General features: G+C 53.8%; 1 protein-coding gene across 5 annotated transcripts in view; it reads right to left on the bottom strand.

The window, feature by feature from the left end:
* Positions 1–13205, bottom strand: part of Slc6a9 (solute carrier family 6 member 9) — a 34231-nt gene that overhangs the window by 1342 nt on the left and 19684 nt on the right. For 3 of the 5 annotated variants that reach the window (XM_005083905.4, XM_013123412.3, XM_005083903.4), the window contains 11 exons: positions 12362–12518; positions 11666–11797; positions 10935–11205; positions 4830–4962; positions 4502–4636; positions 4306–4409; positions 3701–3938; positions 3417–3551; positions 3206–3305; positions 3008–3108; positions 4–174 (listed from right to left, as the gene is read on the bottom strand). In XM_005083905.4, the coding sequence (XP_005083962.1) occupies positions 4–174; positions 3008–3108; positions 3206–3305; positions 3417–3551; positions 3701–3938; positions 4306–4409; positions 4502–4636; positions 4830–4962; positions 10935–11205; positions 11666–11797; positions 12362–12518 (1677 nt within the window). The remainder of the gene's footprint in view (positions 1–3; positions 175–3007; positions 3109–3205; positions 3306–3416; positions 3552–3700; positions 3939–4305; positions 4410–4501; positions 4637–4829; positions 4963–10934; positions 11206–11665; positions 11798–12361; positions 12519–13205) is intronic. The other 2 variants (XM_040756833.1, XM_021235116.2) reach the window with 1 other exon arrangement.

The raw sequence follows: 13205 nt of genomic DNA on the forward strand, positions 1-13205 counted from the left end.
CACCTGAAGAAGTGTGTCCCCATCTGTGCGACAGAGCTGGAAGAGCGCATACAACGGGATGCAGATGACGGACGACAAAGCCATAAGGAAACCGATGGCCACAGCCCAGCCCGGGTACTGGTAGTGGTTGTAGGTGATTGGCCGGTACTGGATCACCGTGAAGATGAGAATGAACTGCAGAGGATAGAGGTGGATGGTGCGAGGCTGGCCAGAGCCCCTTCTGGACCCCAGGCTTGCCCTCCTATCAGTAACCCTTCCTCTCCAGACACCCAACGCAGCAAATGGCATTTTGGTCAGGGCTTAGGCAACCTGTGCAAAAGAAGCAGGAGGAACCAACCCATTGCCCCAGGCTGGTCGGGCACGTAGGCACTATAGAGGGAAAAGAGGTGTTTCTGCCAGAGTCCTGAACTGGCAGAGAACAAGCAAGTTGCTACCCCCCTTGGAGAGCAGCCATGCTTTTCTCTGGGCTCTGTGTTGCCTACTGAGATAAGGGCAAGTTCCTGGCCTTAGGCTCAACCCTGCCAGATGACCTGTTATCCTGCTGGCCACACTGTCCCTGCCTCAGGTTTCCACCACACCCAGCATTTTTCTTCCTACCTCCTCCTTCCATTCTACACACATTCTCAGCATTCCTGTCAAGCCCTGAGTTGACGCCACCTCTTTCAGGAAGCCTTTCTGGATTTTTGGCTTCCTGTTTCCCATAGTCCTGAAAGCGCCTACGATTGCATTAACTCTGGTTCTAAGGTTCCTTGCACAATCTCATTTATCTATTTGAGCTGATTTGTGCCAGGAGATGTGGGGGATTAGGGGATGGGCTGAAGGACAGCCTAGGCAAGGTCCTGCTTCACTATGGCTATGATAACATTGATATTAAACCTGGAGAGTGCCTAGAGGCTAAAAATGCTGAGTGCCAGGTAGGAGACTGACTGGAACAAGTCTTTAGAAAGAGGTGGATGAGGCTAGGAGTGAGGCCAGTGGCTGCAGCAAGCAGAGGATCTAAAAGAAACAGATTTGGCCAGGTGGCTTGTAGCCCACACCCACAGGGCCCTATAGAAAGACTCAACATGCCTCTCAGCCTTTAGGGACACCCTGGAGCTCAAGTTTCTCTAACCCTTCCCACACTGAACCTAGGGCATCCTTCCTGGGGTACCACACATAGTTTCCTGGCAGAGCCTGGAGAGAGAGGGAGGGAAGAGAGAGAGAAGAGAGAGGAGGAAGGGGGAGAAGGGGAAAGGGGGAGGAGGAGAGAGAGGAGGGAGGTGAGGGGGAGGAGGGGAGGGAGGTGAGAAAGGGAGGAAGGAAAAAGGGAGAGGGAGGGAGGAGGGAGATGAGGAGAAGGAAGGGGGAAGGAAAGTGGGGGAATGAGGAGAGAGGGAAGAGGGGAGGGAGGGAGGGAGGGAGAGAGAGAGAGAGAGTTGAGAAAGGGTCTCACCGTGTCACCCTGACTAGCCTAAAACTCTGTGTAGACCAACCAGGCTGGCCTCAAATCTAGTTATCAGCCTGCCTCTGCCTTTTGCCTCCCTGGGGCTGGGGTTAAGGGCAAGCACCACTACACCACACCTGGCTTAGCCAAGCCTGATGCATGTGAGGACGAATTCCTTCATTGGACTTAGGGAAGAGTAAGATTTGTCAGATTCGAGGGCATATAAAGCACCGAAGAGAGCATGACTATGTCTGCCTAGCCTGGATTCCTGTCCTCACCTCAAGGCACCTCCATCTGGGCTCTGCAGGCACAGCCTGTTTCACTCCATCTCTATTCCTAGAGGACCCACAGGATCCAGGCCAAGGCCCTTGGTGGGTGACCCCAGGTAATAGGAGGGTGTGTCCTGGGCCAGTCCCAAGACCCCAAGGGAGGGCATGGTGCTAGGCCATGGCTTTAGCCACTCTGGCCCCTCTGCCTTGAAAGGAGACTTCCGCTTCTTCTGTTTCAGTGCTGGGCCTGAGGCCACAACTGTTGCGTGTGCCAGGCTCAGGAACATCCCACACCCCATGTGGTGGAGGCCTCAGTCCTCCAGGGGCCTCTTTTCAGAAACATGAGCCAGTGTGGAAGTCTGATACAGAGCTCTCCATGATTCCAAGGAACTGGGGAGGGCACAGGTAACTCTGGACACGGTCTTGCCACCAAGTGCACCCTGACACTATACAGTGACTGAGTGGACACTCCGACCCTCTTCTACAGTGACTACTATGCCATCAGCCCCTCCCCCTTCTCACCTCAAACAAGCAGCAAAGTGAGCCAAGTTTTAGCACCCCAGGCCATTCCTCCTGCAGCATGGTTTGGCCTGCATGGGGCTCTTGCCCTTACTGTGTGGCAGTGGGCCTATTTAACATCCCTGTGCCTTGGTTTCCTTATCTGTAGGGTGGAGAGAACAGTGATAACCCAGAGAGGTGCTGCACAAGTTCATGAACAGGGTGAAGGGAGGGCCTGGCTCCTGGCCTTGTAGGGAGCCCTACCACCAGAGCAGCCCGCAGATGAATGTTCTTGGAAATGGGGATGTGCCCTCCAAAGCCAGCCAACTTCCCAGCCTTGGAGGCCCAGAGCTGACCTAACTCCTAGCCCTGCACCAACAGGTCCTGGACTGCCTAGGAACACTGCCACATCCCGTGTATCTGCCATCTGTCTCCCTGCTTGGGAGCAGCCTCCATGCACATCTGGGGTAAGAGCAGTTAGGTCGACAGAAACCACACCAACACCAACAACTCCTGGGCTCCATTGGAGGCAGCTGGGCAACAATGCCAGGGAGTGAGGCTATGTCCCCAAAGTTGTGGCAGCTCTGAGCAGAAGTATTGGCTTTAGTCAAACAAGGGGCTCTATACCCCCTTCCTAGCCCAAGGCTAGGGCCTAGTGCCTCCGAGTGTGCACACATCTGACTATTCAGCCCTCTCAGATGCCCAAAGTCCTTCAGCTGTGGCTGGGTGGATGTTTTCCTGTTCTTGCTCTGCTGGCCCCCAAGAGAACACTTGGCCAAGGGGCAGTAGGAACAGTGAGGGCCCCTGAGGAACTCACAAAGATGATGGCTGGAGAGACAAAACGCCAACAGATCTGGAAGAAGAGAGGTGGCGGAAACCCCAGCATCATCTGGATGTCCTGGAAGTAATTTCGGTGTCCTGGAGAGATGGGAGTTGGGGGGATCAGCAGCCCAGAAGGACGGAGTGGGCCAGCCAGAGACTGGGAGACTTGAAGCCAATGGAGGGTGGCACTTACCATAGATGTACATAATGGACACACACATGATGCAGGAGATGACAACCAAGGAGAAGCTGGCTGCATAATTGTCCATCAGCAGCAACCAGTAGATGCCTGCCTGTGGGCCAGTGGGCAGATGAGCCAGGGTGTCACAGACCAAGCTACCCACCCACTCCCAAGTACCCTGGCAAGTGCAAACCTGCTTTACCCCCTACATCTCCATTCTTACCTGGCTGGTAAGGGGGATGCCCAGCAAGAAGCCAGCGACAGCCACACCCAAGGTCACATAGGTCTTTTTCTGCAGAATCCACTCATTCCCCACCTCATCCACAATGGCAGTGACTAGGGTCTCTAGGAGGCAAAACTACAGACACAGCCATCAGAAGAAGGACCTGCCCTCTGTCCCAGGTCCTCCTGCCCAAGCTGCCATCATGCATACTCACATACTTGTGTGTACACACCACACACACACATACATGTACGCATGCACGCACTCACGCAGGTGTGTCATACCTGAGTTCCCAGTCCCAGCAAAATGAGCATAAAGAAAAAGAGTAGGGACCAGAGCGGGGAGATGGGCAGCAGTGTGAGGGCCTCAGGGTAAGCCACGAAAGCTAGCCCAGGGCCATGGTCTGCCACTCGGGACACATCTACACCCAGGTGATTGGCCATGAAGCCTAGGATGGAGAAGATGACGAAGCCAGCGTAGACACTGGTAGCACAGTTGGTAATGCTGATGATGACGCTGTCCCTGAGCGAGAGGAAAACAGGACAGTTTAGACCAGCTTATGTCCCTTTCCTCAGTTTATGCCAAGAGAAGACATGGAGATACGATATTCTAGAAACACAAATGTCCTAACTCCTTTTCTATCCACTCCAGGCCTTTTAAAGTGAGTCCTGGGTTCCTGACCCCTCATCTATCCATCCCCCTCACTGGCCAGTACTTTGATTTCTATTCTCAGGACCCACTTGAAATACAGGATCCTAAGGTCATGAGTACAGCAGGTCCCTGGTAGGCAGCAGACTGCATGGGAGTCCAGGGGCCCTGTGGATCCAGGGTCAGGCTGTGGAGAGGACAGAAAATGGGGGCAGCCTGATAGCTGGCAGGGGGCACTCACCGGTAACAGTTGTTATGGAACTTATTGTAGGATGCCATGGTGATGAGGCCACCCCATGCACAGCCCAGGGAATAGAAGATCTGAGAAGCGGCATCCCCCCACACCTGTGGAGAGGATGCCAGTGAGCCACTGTAGTCAGATGCCGGGTCATTTGCCCCCTCCCTAGTCCCTTTGGGACCAAGTCTCCACATCCCACCTTGGCCTCCAGGATCTTGTCCCACTGTGGGGTCAGGTAGTACATGATACCCGTGAAGGCGCCTTCCAGGGTCACTCCACGAACAAACAGGATGGTCAGCACCACATAGGGGAATGTGGCCGTGAAGTACACCACCTGAGACAAGACAGGTTCCATGGATTCCTCTAGAACCCTTTCTCACCCTCCTACTACCTCCCTGACCCCAGCCCCCATTGGCTCTGGTCCCTCTTTATCTCCTGGGGCGCTCCATTACTCCCCCCTCAGATTCCCATCAACCCAGAAAGGAGAGGCAGGGCGGGAACAAACCCTGCCTGGGAAGGGTACTTGCTTTCCCTGAAGACTTGACTCCTCGGATGAGGCAGAGGAAGACCACCACCCAGGAGACGCCGAGGCAGCCTAGGAGGGGAAGCCGAACCTCCCCAAAGTTTCCAATGTCATCAGACAGCTTCAGCACATACAGCCTGGGGAGGGGGAGGTGACTGTCACCAAGGGTCAGCCTCTGCTACCCAGCAAGTCTCATGTTGCAAGGTCCCAGAAGCCTGCTTCTGGGAGAAGAGGAGCTGCTTTGGGGTCCCCAGCCCTCTGCCCTGCAGTTCCTCCTGGGACCCTCAAGGGCTTTAAGAGATCAGGTCAAGTTTGAGCTAGTCTTCCCTCCGGGGGCAGGGTGACGCCCAGTCTCAGCTTGGGCCCACTCCAGGCCCTTTCGCACGCGCACCCACACTTTCAAACGTCCATTTATCCTATCAGAAGCACCTCCTCCAGAGAGCCTTCAGTGACAGGTATACCATAAGTCTGCTCCAGCTCTCCTAAGCAGAGCAGGCAATGATGTCACCCTAGCTCCTCCCTGTGTGGGTGTGGCTCCACCTGTAGCCCTGTGCCAGGTAGGTTGTGCTCTTTCGGTTAATCACATACTTAATGTACCAGGTCCCGGACTTGGGACAGGAGGCTTCTTCCTGGCCCTTGGGGAAGCCGGTGGAGGAGAGCAAACAGGTCTGCCATGGGTGAGAAGGACATCGCAGAGTGGATGGGGCATGGGGGTTGGGGGTGGCATCTTACCCAGGGAAAGAGCCAGGATGAAGGCTTTCATGACAAGGTGAGGTTGGAATTATGGTGTGAGACATGATGTGGGTGAAAGGAATGGTGGGAAGAGCAGGCCTGCAACAGGGCAGGGGGTCAGGAGCTAGCATGACCAGCCTGGGCATGCTGGTTAGCTCAGAAAGGCTGGGATAGAGCAGGAAGAGAAGAAGGGCTATGGGGAGGAAGGGGTCTCACTGTAGTGAAAGTGAGGCTGAGGAATTCGTTTCCTCCTGAGCGCAATGAGAGGCCTTTGAGGCTTTTGTTCTAGGATATTCATGCCTCTCTATGGCTCTAGGCCATATAGGATCCGGTGTCCCTGGTTCTGCCATTTCTCTAGGCCCTATAGGATCCGTGTCCCTGGTCCTGCCATTTCTCTGATCTCTCCTCCTTCTCCCCCTTTGCTCACAGTTTTAGCTACATTGGATTTGGTTTTTCTCAAATGTGTGTCTGTCCCCACCCCAAAGCCTTTATCCACGCTACTGTCACTGTCTCTGAATAAAGTGGCTTCTCCCCATCTCCTCCCACCAGAGATCTATGTGGACACAAGGCCCTGTGCCACCTTGACATCTTTCACACATGTGAACAAAACGCCACTACATGCCTATCTAGGATATAGCTGGGCTTGTCTACATGACCCCCCCACACTTCCTCCAGTCTTTATTCAGATGGCCACTTCTCAAATGGGTCTTGGCTACATAGTTTAAAATGCAGCTTTCACCCCAGACCAGCATGTCTACCCCTACTCTGTGTTCCTTGACAGCATACACATCCTTCTCTCATTCTGTATATGTTGCTATTGATAGTTTGTTTGCTTTATATGAGAAAAGGACTCATGTCACCCAGGCTGGTCTTGAACTCACTGTGTAGTTGAGGATGACCTTGAACTTATGATCCTACTGCTTCTTCCTCTTGAATGCTGGGATTACAGGTGTGTGCACCTTAGCAGGTTTTATGTGATGCTGAAGCTCAAACCAAAGGCTCCATGCATGCAAGGAAGGCACTCTACCAACTAAGCCTATTTATGGCTTTTGTCCTCGGTCCTCTGTGATGGTGAGAGCTTGGTTCACTTTGTTTATGGTATGCATCTTTGTTGCCTGGCACTGAGAGATGCTCAATTATTTGATCTCGAATAAATGAACACTGTGGCAAATGGGCTGGGAGGCAGAAAGGAGGGAGCCCAAATGGACAATCCAGGCTAGAGGTGAGAAGGAAGCAGGAAAGACATCTTGAATCTTCATTTCCCCATCACAACATAGGTCAAACGCAGGCTCCCTTCTTTCCTCTCCTGCCGCTGGAGACTCAGCGTAGCTCCCTTTGGAGGCTGTTTCCCCACCCTACCCTCGCCCCAGCATCCTCAGCTATATCCACATCAGCTCTCAAACCTCATGCAGACACTTTGAATGCCTTGGGATGGGATACGATTCTGGATCTTCACGGAACAATGCTGTCAGAGCTGGAACTTGGTGTTTGCTTGGTAGGCCAGCTTGACCACCCAAAGGAGACTTCTGCTGCCTCCTTTAGGCTTCCTCCCAGGTCACCCGTCACAGCATGGCCTGCAGAGGGTGCTGTCTGACTCCTCCTCCCTCTGCCCGGGTTCCCCAACGGTCTACACCGGGAGAGGCTGGCATGATCCTCTCCTGGCTCAGCCATACAGGAATCCACACAGAGAGCGGTGACATTCTGGAGCCATGAGACACAGGGGCTCCAGGTTCCCTTTAACAGATTCCCTGCCTTCTCTCCCTTCATAGCACACATAGCAAACAATTTTGTTGGCCCACTGAGATAGACAGACAAGGCCATTCATAGCTGAAGACGACGGACTGGGACTCCTGGCAGCCCAGGCCAGGCCTGCCTGGATCTTCCTATGTAAGACAACAATCCTGGCAAGGTTGGGTCCTTTGGAATACCCACAGGCTCTGACTGCTTCTGAGTCACTTGGCTTCTACTGAGTCAACGTTCAAGTCAAGAAAACCTTTTTTCATTTAAAGGATTAAAAAAACACTTTGCCTAATTATACATGCTAAGATGGCAGTATTTGATGTTATTTTTGAGTACAGCATTGCTGTATTGGGAGTGCAGAGCTTAGATGGTTAGCCTGGGAACCAAGGAATGAATTCTAGCTTTATTTTAGGTTGTACTGTATTTAGTTCTTTGTTTTGCTTTGGACCATGTGCTTTTGAGATCAAACAATTAACCTCAGAGCATTTTGGAATGTCACTTATTTATAAGCTAAGCTGGCTTTTGACATATGACCTCTCAGGAATTATTTGCCCCCTCTTTCTTTTTTGAGACTAGGCCCACTAGGTAGCATAGGTTGGTTTTCAAATTACAATCCTCTGCTTGAGCCTCCCAGCTGCCGGGATCACAGGTGTGTCACCATGCTCAGCTCTTTTCCTGTCTAAAATTTTGCCAGATATTAGCAAGGCTCCCACCTCAAATTAAAAAAAAAAAGTCAGGTTTGACACATGCCTTTAATCTCAGCATTTGTGAGCCAGAGGCAGGAGGCTTTCTGTGAGTTCAAAACTAGCCCAGTTCTACATAAGGAGTTCAGGCTAGCCAAATTAAAAAAAACAAAAATCCCAAACTCCAGATACAGAGAGATCCTATTTCCTTGAGCAGACAATAACTGGCCTAGAAGACAGACACCCTCTTCCGGTTCTCCACAGGTACATTCGAGCACTTACTACTGACCTCTGAGATTTATGCCACGTTCCCACCTTTCACCTCTGAAACAGCAAGGGAAGAATTAAAGCCACCCAGCTTTGACAGGTGGACACTTAAAGTTAGGGAGCTTTGGTGAGCTCCCATGAACACACATGGGGCCAGAGGCAGAGCCAGGGTTTGAGATGCCAGCAGGACTATGACACTGGCATGAGACACCGGAGTGGGGAGGGTGGAGCTGGGATCAGAGTCCACTCTGTGTCAGGTACCGGCTGCCACGGAGGCTCTGGAGCCGAGAAAGCCATGTCATGAGCTTGGGGTTCGGAAGGAGTTCTCAGACCAGCACAGAGGAGGATAAACCAAGTCTGGGGAGGGGGGAAGGGGGAGAAGGAGGAGCGGCTCAGAAACCTGCCCTTCTGGAGTCTCTCACTTTCAAGGCATTTGTTTGTAAGTTTTTGTCTAGGTGCTAGAGATCAAACCCAGGACCTCACCAGTGCTAGTGCTCTGCCATTGAGCCGCACCCCAGCCCCCTCATCTTTCTTTTCACCTGCTGGTTTCATTCATAAAACAGTAACTACATCATGCTACCTTTCAAAGGAACACTTAGGGCGGAGAACACTGGCAGAGCACCACTGGCCTAGGACCCGACAACAGCAGAGCCAGGGCAGGCCTGGAACACACAGCCCAGCCACCTCCGGAGCTGCCCGGCTCCTTAACCCTGAGATGCCAGTCGCTAAATCTGAAAGCAGAGCTTGTAAGACTTATTAGAGCTAATCCTTAGGGCAGGGTAGGTAGTACCAATTCCCCCACTCTCCTTGATTCAGTGAGGCCTGGGCAGTCCTCCTCTGGGACTCGGGACCCCAGCACAGGGCCTCCGGCATGATAGCCAAATGTTCTGCCACTGAATATATACCCACCTGCCCACCCCCTCCTTCCAACCACGGCTCTCTTAAGGATCGTTTCTGAGCCAGCCCTGTTGATGCTGGCCTATGATCCCAGCTATTCCAGAGTTTGGGCAGGAGGATCACAAGTTCAAGACCAACCTGGGCAACTTAGTGAGACCTTGTCTCAAAATTAAAAATAAGTAAAAAGAAGGCTAGGGATATAGCTCGGGCTAAGGCACTTACTTGCCTAGCATGCACGAGGGTGGGTGTGGGGTGCTGTTCAATCACCAGTACAGCAGGGGGAAAGTATCTTTCCAGGCTTTCCAGGAGGTGGCAGCAAGGAGCCATTGGGGTTAGAAACAGCCAGTAAGGTAGGCCTGGCATAGCTGCAGCTGGGGAGCAGAGCCCAGCTGTCCCCTCAGTCTGTGTCTCTAGGCAGATTCTCTGAGAGCTAGTCCCCACTGGTTTCACTGGCTGAAGTCTCCAGAGCTTTGCCCCTGAGGCTGACAACACTGTAGCATCTGTTTGGGGTGAGGAGGGTAAGGCAGGGTTTGTGCTTTGGGGAGCTCCAGGGAAGTTCATCTTCTGGCTTTCCATCTTGGTCAAGCTGCTCAGTGCATATCACCGCCTGGTGGATGGTTACCCAGAGTCCTCTGGCTGGGTGGGAGCTCTGCCTTGCTGTCTCTCCTGTGTCCTCTCTGAAACTGGCCCGCCCCACAGCTGCATCTTTGGAGCCTGCACTTTTAGGACTGAACTTAGAGGACCAGCTACAACTTCAGTGTGCCTGGGCCTCCTTGCCTTTGGCCGCCATCACACAGCAGACAACTTTTAGGCCACCACGGAAGCCGGTACCATGTGGTGTATGCCTGCCCTTCCCGTCTCTTTTCTCAGTGTCCCACCTGTTCCTACTCTCGGCTTCAGTTTGCCTCCTCCTGGCCTCTGCTTACCTAGCCCAGCCCTCTCAATTCCTCCACTTCTCTCTCTCTCTCTCCCACTTCTGGACAGCTATGATCACCACCTCTTGTCCCCGTCTCACAGAAGTCACCACTACCCACAGACTGGATTTCTTGGGGCAGAGGCTCGGGACCATTGTACACCTGCCACAGGCACACGGGGCCTTTAGAGCAGATGCCACAGAAGTTTGCAGAACCAACAGAAAGATCCTCTACCCTGGGCCTCTCCAGTGAGATGTAGGAAGAAGGCCCTACTGTGCTGTCTATCTTCCATCTGGGACACAGTGACCCCAACACCTCCAGCAGCAGCCTCCCTTCAGTGGGCCCAGAGACACTGGTCTCTTTGTCATCTCTGAACAGAGTGGGTCTGCCTGTCCTGGCCTCCATGGCCTAGTGAATGCCCACGGCTCCCTTTGTTCTGCAGCATGAGGTAGAAGCTTAATTCTTGTTAGTTCTCTTATCAACAACAGAGCCCCTTCAAGGCCACCTCAAAGCCCACAAGATCCCTCCATCCACGTTAGTCTTCAAAGGAGTAGGCTCCCACAGCTTGGAGACTAACCTCTGGTCCTCTGGGACCCTCACTCATGCTGTTCTCCCTAACATGTTACCCCACCCCCACGCCCTGACTGGCCTCTGGGGACTTAAGACTTCCAGCCCTCCTCTCCTGCTACTCTGGGAGGGTTCCCAGGTCACCTTCAAGTCTGCCATGGCCCTCTGTAGTCTGCCATTTTACCAACTTCTACCCTCTGGGCAACAGGCACTGTGTGCGGATGACCCAGGCAGAGCCGCCTGATGGGGACAGGGGAGCTGAGGGCCGCTACCAGGTCCCCCTGATCCTGTGTCTGCCAGGAACCTCACCTCCAGTACTCCTCGCTGGGGCTGGTCCTGTGCAGGGTGTAGTTGAACAGCTGAGAGAGGTTGCTAGACAGGGCAGTGGACTGGGAGCCATTGGTGAGGTTGGCAGCGTCCAGGACACCGGCACAGTCAGCGGTGTTCCAGGGGTTATTGCAGTAAGCCCAGGGCAGCACGTGCGTCATGGACGAGAAGAAGTAGTAGAAGGCGATGCAGATGACCACGTTGTAGTAGATGCCGATGTATGTGGACACCACCATCATGCCATAGCCCACGCCTGGAGAAGTATGGTAAAGCACTGAAGGAGGATCCTGACTTACCTAGTGAAGGTTAACCGTTCCTAAAGGCCCAAGACACGGTCTTTGATGGAGAGCCACCGGAGGGAAGGGTCAGGCCTTGATGAGTTAGCGGAGGAAAGGAGGTTTGTATATACACGTGGCAGGAGGGAAAGACAAGGCCAAGTAAATATGAAGCCCAGCACGTGTCTACGGTCTTGGCCATTGATGTCAGGCTTGGGTCAGCACTGATACTCCACAGGGGACATTCATGTTTGTACAGATGAACAAAGCCGGCCTCTGTGTGCGGTGTGTGTGTGCGGTGTGTGTATGTGTGTGTATGGTGTGTGTAGTACATGTGTGCATGCGGTTTACAGTGTGCGTGGTGTGCGGTGTGTGTATGCACACCCACACACGAGCACATGCACATATACACACGTACACACCCCACCAGGACCTCACCTTTGAACATGGGGCTGATCCTCCAGACCCCCAGGCACCCCTGGCTTGCAAACTGGCCAAAGGAGAGCTCCATGAAGAAGAGAGGGATCCCGCAGAAGATCAGCATGATGAAGTAGGGGAACATGAAGGCACCTGGCATACGGGGAGAGGTCAGGCTCAAGGTGGGCTTGGGGAATACCTCCGAGTTTCCTTCTTAGAACCCACGGTACACCTCTGTGTTTCACTAGTGCTGCAACAGGGGTGTGCACCAAGCAGCAGCCTGGGGCTGAGGCGCACTCCCCACAGCCTGGCTTTGATCTTGACAGAGGCTCTCAGGAAGTCTGCTCTGCAGGAAATTCAGCCCCCAAACTGCCGTGTTGGGGTAGTATTTGATGGTTTAGCCAATTGATTTCACAAGAAATCACTGGGGTTCCTCAAATAGCTCTGCACCATCTGGGGGGCTGCTGAAACAGGAAACCCAGGAAATTCGAGTTTTTGCTCTACTTCTCCTAGCCTTCAAGGAGCAGGAGCAGGCTGCCAGGGTCTGAGGGTGGTCTGCACTTTAGGCAAAATTGCCTAAGCAGGGATGGGGCGAAGACCAGGGCTAGAGGTCAGCTTCTTCCTGGAGTAGTGTCTGTGCCAGGGTGACAGTGGCCCAAGCCCTGGTGAGTGGGCTCTACCTGGGTGGGTGGTCCCTGCCCTGTGCCCACTGGGTACCTCCCCCGTTGCGATAGCAGAGGTATGGGAAGCGCCAGACATTGCCCAGGCCCACGGCATAGCCCACGCTCGTCAGTACAAACTCGATCTGGTTGCCCCAGTTGCCCCGTGTGAGGTTCTGGTCCTTCTTGGTGGCCTCGCTGGGCACAGCACCATTCTGTGGGAACAGGAAAGAAGCCACCATCAGTAAGGCATCTGGGCCCCATGTCTGACCCTAAGTCTCCCCCAGTGGGTTTTCTTTGGACCCCCGTCACCCTGCCACATACCCCGGGGCTTCCTCTCTGCTGGCAGGAGTTGAGGGCAGGCCTGGCAGAAAAGAGAGAGGCCCAGCTGCCAGATGGTGTCAGGCCCTCAGCACTCTCTGCCAGGTACAGCAGCCCACCTGAGGAACTGCTAACAGCACGAAAGGGACTCTGCAGAGCGAACCTGAGCCAAGAGCCCCCTAGCCCTCTAAACCCTTGCCTTTCCTCTCAGGCTAAGGACCTAGGAACAGCTGAGCCTCATACCAAGCAGCCAAGTCAAGCTGGGCACAAAGAGGTCTGTGTCCAGACAGCTACCCCCCGCTCGCCGCCTACCACATCGCCAGGCTAAGCACGCTGCCCATGGGCAGTCGGTGGCTCGACTTCTCCCTAGTGAAGGCGTCTTCCTGGGGGGGGCACAGGGTGACCATGGCTGGGTGAGAGAGGGGATGCTGCAGCTGGGCTTGGCCAGACCTGAGCAGGACACTGTGGAACTCAAGAGAGGGCCCTGGGGAAGCTGATTGAGCTGCTGATGCTGTGCTGTGCTTTAGCATAGGAGACCAGAGTCATAGGCACCATGCCAAACTCTGAGGACAGGATCTGCC

Source organism: Mesocricetus auratus, unplaced genomic scaffold (assembly GCF_017639785.1).
Source record: "Mesocricetus auratus isolate SY011 unplaced genomic scaffold, BCM_Maur_2.0 Super-Scaffold_100014, whole genome shotgun sequence".
In the NCBI taxonomy this organism is placed as follows: Eukaryota; Metazoa; Chordata; class Mammalia; order Rodentia; family Cricetidae; genus Mesocricetus; species Mesocricetus auratus.